General features: G+C 63.3%; 1 protein-coding gene and 1 pseudogene across 4 annotated transcripts in view; one reads left to right on the plus strand and one right to left on the minus strand.

Moving 5' to 3' along the window:
• STX18 (syntaxin 18) overlaps positions 1-8,572 on the plus strand; it is an 89,807-nt gene that overhangs the window by 79,575 nt on the left and 1,660 nt on the right. For 2 of the 4 annotated variants that reach the window (XM_016161216.2, XM_036227494.1), the window contains exons 8-10: positions 5,842-5,900; positions 7,036-7,105; positions 8,277-8,357. In XM_016161216.2, the coding sequence (XP_016016702.1) occupies positions 5,842-5,900; positions 7,036-7,105; positions 8,277-8,357 (210 nt within the window). The remainder of the gene's footprint in view (positions 1-5,841; positions 5,901-7,035; positions 7,106-8,276; positions 8,358-8,572) is intronic. The other 2 variants (XM_016161217.2, XM_036227495.1) reach the window with 2 other exon arrangements.
• Positions 4,394-4,512, minus strand: LOC118608926 (annotated as a pseudogene).

Below are 8,572 nucleotides of genomic sequence, written 5' to 3' on the forward strand. Positions count from 1 at the left end.
TCATCGGCTGGTGGATTTCCAGCCCCCGCCGCCCAGTCAGGAAGGTAAGGAGCCGAGCATCGGGCCGACGCTCGGCGGGTTGGGGAAGGGGTCCAGTCCCCGCCATGTGGGCGCCTCGCCGACAAGGGCACTCGTGTGGCTGGCCTCTCTCCGCGTTGTCTTCGTGTCTTGTGGGGATCATGTCATATCCTCAAAGAGGCCCTCCCTGGTCAGCCACCCCGAAGTAGCCCCCAGGCACCCTGGCCCCGTGCCGTCCCTCACCCCTCCCCCGGAACGCAGGTGCCGTGCACGCAGGTGCTCACCCGCGTCCACCGCCACGTCCCGGAGCCTGGAACGTGCTCGGTGACCCGGATGTGCGGCTTCGATGAGCGCAGCGTAAATGCTGTAGGGTGTTTGACGTGGGAAAGCAGGATTGTCAGTAGGAGCTACTGGAATGTTCCGTCTGGTTCTAAGTACTACTGTTACTGTTCATACTTACGAGCCCCCTCTTTATGCCAGACCTTTTACGTACGTTGTCCAGGTGATCTTCGGAACAGTCCAGTGAAGCAGGGATTCGCCCTCTTAGACAGCTGAAGAAAGCGAGGCACGAACCCTCCACAGCCCTCCCGAGGTCACAGGGCCAGCAGAGCGACTGTGCCGCCCTTCGCCCCGAGCCCCAGCTCCAAACCCTGCCTCTTGTCACCGTGTCACAGCTCACGTGGGTCCCAGTGGGATCCGATGGTCTGGGGTGTGTAGCCAGCACAAGAGCCGTGCGGCACTCTCACAGCCAGCGGGCAGAGGAGTCAGCCAGCCCGCCGGGGGCCCACGGAGCGGCGTCCCACGCAGGTCTGCAGGCCGAGCCCCGCAAGGGTGGCGGGGCTGCCAAGGGCAGAGAACCGGCTCAGAATCCGCTTGTTCTCTAGACTTCCTTCTCAAAGCCACCTCACAGTGGGGCAAGCGACTGAGTGAGCTGCCCCACGAGGCGCACGCATCAGGGCACCAGGCACACAGTGGGCACTCGCAGCTGAGTCCCCTCAGCCGAGGGGCAGTTTGTACAGAGAGGCAGTCCAGCCGTCCCCTGAACAGCGTGGGAGAGCCTGGGCAGTGCTCGGCCTCTCGGGTCACAGCTGCGCGTGTGTAGGCAAGGACTGTGGTGTGCATGCTGCACCCACAGCAGGATCAAAGGGTCATGCCGGGTGGCGGCTGCCACGCAGTGGAATTTCATACATATTTTATGTGCAGTTCGGTTTCACAGATATTTATCCACCAGATGAGCGCTTTCTCCATTAAAATCGGCAACTTAGAAGCTCAGAACTGGCCCCAGTGAAGGCACCATTAGCTGTGACTCTCCTGGGACTTGCCTTGCAGGCTCCCTCGGAGCTGGTGGTACCTTTGGAACGATAAGCAGAGCTAGCTCTGTCCTTTGTGGACAAGAATACTGAGCTAAGGAAGGAACTCAGACACCTTCGAGTGGCCCGCCAGGCCCTTCCTCCCCGTCCAGCTTCTCACGTTCTGGATGCACCCTCTGCTGGGTACGTGCCCAGTGCCCAGAGACGCGTGACCGGAGCCTCCGGTGTCGAGGGCGGCTCGGGCAGGCCTGCAGCACGGGTCCGGTTAGCCGTCCCTGCCCCATCCAGTCGAGAGACGATGCGGGCCTTGCTGGGGAGCGGCGGTGAGGGGCGGGAGCTGCGTCAGGGGAAGCAGACGCTCTGACGCTCATCGGAGGACAGCGCGCCGTGATGGCCACGTACCACGTCGCGTGGCCTGACTAACCCGAATCCTACTTACAGACGCTCAGCTCTGGAAACGGAGAGAGTTAGAGACTGCACGATCGGTTTTAAATTGGAAAGCGTTGTAGCAAATTGTGATCATAATTCATAATCACTGTTTTGGAAGTTTTCCTCGGGGTAAAATAATGAAGCAAGCCCTATAATAGTGCTTTCACTCATTGTTTCACTCACAAGAGCAGTTGTTACATGCTCCAAAACGGTTACAGAGCATTGTATGATTTCAGCGATACATTTCCATTTATGACTCGTATTCGTGCTTCAAGTGAGCATGAGTTTTGTGGTCAGGCCGAGCACACCCCAAGTGCTTTCTGACGGTACACTGAGGACACGCCCCCTTTCTAAGCCCACATTTGTTCTGCGGCCTCCGCTGAAGCCCCCCGCATTCACTGACATATTCCTCAGGATGATTTTTAAGGCATGAATGTGACTTCTGTTCTTAAATCCGCATAAGAGGTGTCCCTAGCCCTGGTCCCCTGATGTGGCCCCGGAAGTCCCAGGTGGCTGCCTGACGGGCCTTGCAGGCTGTGGTCAGGCTCGACTCACGTATGCGAACACGAGGCTTGTCAGGCGAGTCTGGGCGCCACAGAGGCCAGAGCTGGGGTCCAGACCCGGGGAAGTTCCAGGATCAGGGGGCACACGTGGGGGTCACGGTTATGGTCCCAGAGCCACAGGTGTGGAGGCGTTTGGCACAGAAATAGCAGAAGAGCCCAGAGAGGGCCTCAGCCAGCTGTCCGGGCCGCGCCCCGGGGGGCCCTGCCCTCTGGGGCCCCGTCCTGTCTCTTCACTAGCTGCTGGCGGCCGCATTTCACACTCACAGGCCTTCGTAGGAGTGGTTCCCGTCTTAGAACTATGGTAACGAGGATTAGGTTAGAAAAGGGTTTCTGCAATATCGTGTTTACAGTGTGGATCTGTATTCTTTAAACCAGATTTCAAACCCTCTTGCGGGGCCCTGTTTGAAAGTCTGACTTCTAAGTGGAATACGGTTACATAATATCGCCCGTGCCGGGTCCTGCTCCGAGCCCTTCGGCGTTGATTTATGTCACCCCAGGTCACGGGCACTGTTGCTGGCCCCATTTTACAGAGAGCCCCCAAGTCCTGGACTGTCACACGGCGCCCGGCGCCCGGCGCAGTGGCGGGGTCACCGTCTGCGCCGAGGGGAGCGTCGTACGGTGACGTGAGACCTCGTCAAGGGGAGATGGGCCGCGGCAGGGACCCCGGAACAGCGGCCGTTCTGCCGTGCCCGCAGGGCCCTGCTCGCCCGCCTCCCCCATCTTCTTGGCGCCTCTGCCCCCTTTTCAAGGACTGACAGATGCAGAGTCTCATACGCTGTGGGCTGTGGCGGGTTGTCGTCCCAGGGCCTCTGCGTGCCCGTCCCTGGTGCTGACCGGGGGGACCAGGCCTCGCATTCAGCATTGCACCTTGCGAAGCCCCCGTGTGTGGGGGGGTCAGACGCCAGCCACTGCGGCCGCCAGTGAGCCCCCAGATGAAGCTGTGTGAGCACTTCTCGTGCCCGCGTGGGTGGAAGTCCAGGAGTCACAGTGACCCTCTCGAGTTCAAAGCCAGAGAGGTGGGCGGGACCAGCGAGTTGGGAGGGTCCTTCAGAGCATTGAAAGGCTCACTCATGCATCTGCAATTGACCTTAGCCGAAAGCCGGGAAGCGATCATTTGCTGCGTATCTGGAATCTGACTCCCAGAGAGTAAATAATGGCAATTAACATTTATCAAGAGCTTGCTGTGCTCCATGTACCTCGCAGCTGACGTGTATGAAATGCACCTGTCTTTATTAAGCGCTATCATTATCCCCATTTTAGTGATGAGGCATAGAGAGGTTAAGTCACCTGTGCAAAGTCACACGGCTTAGAAGGCGAAGCAGCCCTTCCTCCCCCCTCAGGATCAGGCGGGAAGGGGTGAGAATCACCACGTCTGTTCAGCGAGGAGAAGTCAGCAGGCCACACAGAGGCCAGCGACTGGTCGCGGGTCACCCAGGGAGTTCCCGAGAGGCCCCTGGCATGTCCGCCACCTGCCGCTGCTGCCCGCCTTTGGGCCGCTCCCTGCCCGAGCAGGTGAGAGCTGAGGTGTGCGGGTCTGCCACCGAGACATCGGAAACCGTCCCGCAGCCTCGCACACGCGGCGTTAGCAGCGTGGCCATCGCCCGCTCCGCCTGAGCCCCACCGGCGCGACCTGGCACTTGGCTGTGGGGAACGGGTTTCGTTTTTTAACCGCAGCTTCCCCGTAACCCTGCCCTCGGGATGGGGCCGCCCCCCGCAGAGCTCCGGGCCTGTGGCAAACCCCTCGGCACCCTGAGGCGTTTCGCCCACTTCCTCCAGGAGCTGGGTGCTTCCCAGGTGGCAGCAAGAGCAGCGGGTGGGAAGGAAGGCGGAGCCCGCATCAGCCCCGGGGGGGCGCCCGAGTAGCAGCAGGAAGGGCGGCATGATGCCTCTGGCCTGAGGCTGGGAGGGGACAGAAAGGCTTTGTCCCCGAGGAGCACCCCTGGCGTAAACCACCTCAAAACCCTAGTTAACCTTGCTTAGAAGCCTTTTATTATTATTATTATCATTTTACAGATTACAAGGACCTTGCAGCTTACAATCCCTTATTTTTGTTATTTTTTATTTTTTTTTTTATACCTATAGCACCCGGTCTTCCTAGGTGGTCTCCCGTCTAAGTACTAACCAGGCCTGACCCTGCTTAGCTTCCGAGACCAGACGGGATTGGGTGTGTTCAGGGTGGCCTGGCCGTAGACGGTTTAGAAGCCTTTCAGAAGCATATAAGGACTGTGGATTTAAAAGGGCAGGGCCATATTTTGTCATCAGAAAAATTCAAAGACGGTGCCTTCGCCCCAAGACAAAACACACACCTGAGTAGTACCTGAGAGCAGTAGCCAAAGTAGATTAGCGCCTACCTGCTGAAGTAATTGTATTTTTCCTTAAAACTGGATTCTGGAGTAACTTGATAGCTGCTACTTTGAAACTCAAAAGTGAAATCCTAGTCTCCTAAACAGTTACTTCGATGTATGATTAGCGGGGCCACCGGCACCCCCGTGTCAGCAGCCAGAGGCGGCGCTGCGGGGAGCTACCCCGCAGTCCGCACTTCCGGGGGCTTTGCCCGGCCGCCCGTCTGCCGACCCAGCAGGTCTGGCGTGATCTGTCGAGCATCCAGGACTGAGAAGCGTCAGGCCCTGTTCAGGGCTCAGGGTCCAGAGAGGTCAGACCACCCCACCCCGGGAGAGAAGACGGGCCCTGGACAAGCTGAGAGCGGCGACGGGGCGGAGAGCAGGGGGGTTCGGAGAGAGGAAGGGGACTAGAGAAAGCGATTCAGGCTGCCCTCGCGTGTGGTCGCTGAGGGGGAGCCCTGCGGAAGCGAGGGGGGCTCCCGGAAAAGTCCACAGGGAGGCGGGCGGGGGCCGGACCCGGACGACACCGCCCCTCAGACCCGAGCCGCAGGGCGAAGGCGGGGCCAGCGCGGAGCAGCGCGCCGTGGCCGGCATCGTCGGTCACTCTGGCCAAGGGGTCGAGCACAGCTTGAAGGGGCAAGAGGGTGGCTAGAGTGTGCGCGAGGCTGCCCCGGAGCGGGCTTCCGTGCGGTGCCCACCCTCGCGCTCCCGCAGGGTCGGGGGCACACGCGGCCCGTCACCGGGCGGAGAGGGGCTCCTCTCCTAAGAGGCGTCCGGAGGTGCCAGGCCCGGCTCAGGACAATGGGAAATCACCTCGAGCGTGGGGGCCCGGGATGGTGTTGTGGAGGAGGTGGCCTTTGGGCTGCGTCTGTGGGACCTGGGTAGGAGCGGGGGACGCCCCCGCTCTGCACAGTCAGGGCGTTGAGCGGGCACACGAGGGCAGTCGTCGGTCCTGCCGTGGCGACCGGCCATCACCCGGCCGCGCTCCACGCCCCGCCCTTCGGTTTGGCCAGCGTCGGTCAGCGGGGACGGCCGGGGGAGCAGCTGTCCACGCTGCTGCCGACGAGCCAGGGTGGCGGGTGGAGGAGCCGTCCCCACCCAGACGGCCGCAGTGAGCCCGCGGAGGCGCCCGGGGGCGGGCCGTGCGAGGCCGTCTCAGCGTGTGTGTTTGCCCCGCAGTTTGAGCAGGAGAACCAGCGCCTGATCGGCGAGATGAACAGCCTGTGTGACGAGGTGAGGTACGTGCGCCGTGGGCCGGGGACCTGCTGGACAGCCCCCCAGGACCCGGGACCTTTCTTCTCCCACGTTGGTCCCCGAGCCATTTGAGGGCGGGGAGCTGCCCGAATTCACCCACTCCCCTCCGCTGCGGGCCCGTGGGAGGTGGTCCCCGCCTGCCGCTGGGGCCCCGGGTGCCACGCCGTCCAGAGACCGACGCTGACGGCGGACTGCGCCCCGCATAAGCATCCCACGTGTCGGGGTTCGGGGGTCGCCGACACGGCCCTCCTGTGAGACGCGGCGGCCTCGGGCAGCTCGCGCAGGGACGCCGCCTTCTGCAGGTAGCTCCCCCGGGTGGGTCTGCCCGTCACCAGGCAGGCGGCCGTGGTCACGCGCGCGTACGGGCGCCCCGGCACCCTCGGGGGCCGCCCCGGGGCTGTTCGGAGCCTCCGACGGGCGGGCCGGCCACCCGGCGCCCTGCGCGCACGCCCCAGAGGGAGCGCGGCCGGCGTCACAGCACGCGCCCCGGGTGACCGGAGCTGGGCTCCCTCCGCCAGCCGCCCCGCTGTCCCACGCTGCTCCTTGCCGTTCTCGTGGAGGGGCCTCGGCCGTGACAGCCCACACCCCTCGCCCCCTGCCCCCACTGTCACTGCCCGTGCTGGCGGCCGTGACCGCCAGCCCCCTTTCCAGACACCGCCGCCCAGCCCGCCCCCGCCATGCTCCCGACACACGGAAACGCTGAGCAGATGTTTCCAGAAAAGATGAGAGGAGCTTTCTCTCAACAGGGAATTGGTTTGAGTGGCGAGGGCACTCACGCTCAGCCTGCCGAGTGGGACCAGAGCTGGGTCGTCCCGTGCTCTGACGATTCCTCGGCTCCCCTCCATGCGTCACGGGTGGCGAAGCACAGGGGCCTCGTGGGGCGGCTCGCACAGGGGGGCGGGCTTCCGAACCAGGGCGCCCACTAGCTGAGAGGCATTCCGGGGCACCGGCAGGAGAAGGGCCCCTCCTCTGCCCATCTCCTTCCCCGGGTCCACAGTGGTGTCTGTCCCCCTCCCCCCCCACACCTGCACTTAGAGACAGTTTCTTTACACGCGTGTGACGGTCCCGTCACGATCACCGGGCGCTAACAGTTGACACGTCGCCTGTTTTGTCGCAAAGGCAGATCGAAGGGAAAGTGGCTGAAATCTCCAGACTCCAGGACGTCTTCACAGAGAAGGTTTTGCAGCAGGTGAGAGCGAAGGCAGCTGCCTTAACGTGCGGCCGCCGAGAGGACTGTCCCAGGTCCTCAGGGCGCTTCCCGAGTCTGCCGTCTGCAGCTGTGTGCGGGCGCGGGGTGCACGGGGGACAGCTCCAGGTGGCCGGCCCAGGGACCGGAGGTGCGGGGCTGGGCTCTGCCAGCCCTCGGGCCGGGCGGCCTCCAGCTGCGCGTCCCCCTCTGTGACCTGTGACGGAGCGGCCTTGCCGCCGTGGGTCCCGCAGGAGCCCAGGGCAGGCACGGTACCCCAAGGGCGACAGCGTCAGCTGCAGCTGTCACGGCCCCTCGCGGTGCCGGCTCCAGGCCACCCCCTAAGTGGGCGTTCGGTTCTGATGGTCTTCCAGCCAGGAACTGGCGAAATCAGTACAGACCCGATAAGTTAGCCTTTCAGCCGCCACAGACGGCAGACTCCACAGGGGTTTGAAACGGTCGCTTTCCTCCGCTGAGGCCGCACTGCAGCCCGGAGGCTGCCCCTGGGCCACCCAGCCAGGCAAGGCCCCCGCGAGCACGTCCCTGCCCGCACCGCCCCACGCCTGCGGGGCGAGGCCGCTGCGCCCCTTAGACTGGCCTGGCCCGCCTGGCGCTGCCTGTGGGTGGCGGCTGCTCGGCAGCCAGCGTCCCACGCAGACCAGGACCCCATGTTTCTTAAGCGTTATGAGTATGTGGAGTACTTTTTGTAAGCATCCGTTTTGATTTTTGAATTTAGCCCTTTTAGAGATTCAGTGTTGACACACGGCACTGCTTTGAAGCTCACTTCTCGGGCTTCGCGGGGGGCGGGGGGAGCCCCTGGCGTGCGGGGGCCGCTCCGTAACCGGCAGCTCTAACGCGCGCCCCTCAGCATCCAGCAAGTGGCACAGGAGAGGCGGCAGGTGGGGGTGGGCGGGGCACAGGCACTGGCTGCCAGTCCCGGCCCTGGCACTTGGTGGCTCTGTGACTTCGGGAGAATCGTAAGCCCTCTCTTAAATTTCCCTTCTGTGAAACGGGTGTTGCCTGTTCTCGGGGTGCTGTGAAGGTTCATGGTCCACGCATGTCAAACCCGCAGCCCTCAGCGGCGGCTGCCGTTTGTGTCGCGCGCTGGGGGGCGGGGGGCGTGTGTTCTGTCTGTCTGCTCACGGGGTTTACGCTGCCCTCTGTTCTCCCACAGGAAGCCGACATCGACAGCATCCACCAGCTCGTTGTCGGGGCAACCGAGAACATCAAGGAGGGCAACGAAGACATCAGAGAGGTGTGTGCCCACCCCCCACCCCCCGGCCCAGGCCCCGCCCTGGTGTTCGCTCTGTCGTCCCGCTGGGGGCGCGCCCCCAGGGCTGACCTTGCTGGACGGCTACCGCCCACCCCGCCAGGCCCAGGGCCCCGCCGTTATCGAGAGGCGGTGGCTTACCACACTCCACAGGAGCGACCTGGGCCTGGGGTGTTCTCCGCAGGGTCTGACCCCCTCCC

This window comes from Rousettus aegyptiacus, unplaced genomic scaffold, assembly GCF_014176215.1.
Source record: "Rousettus aegyptiacus isolate mRouAeg1 unplaced genomic scaffold, mRouAeg1.p scaffold_m13_p_10, whole genome shotgun sequence".
NCBI classification, from domain to species: domain Eukaryota; kingdom Metazoa; phylum Chordata; class Mammalia; order Chiroptera; family Pteropodidae; genus Rousettus; species Rousettus aegyptiacus.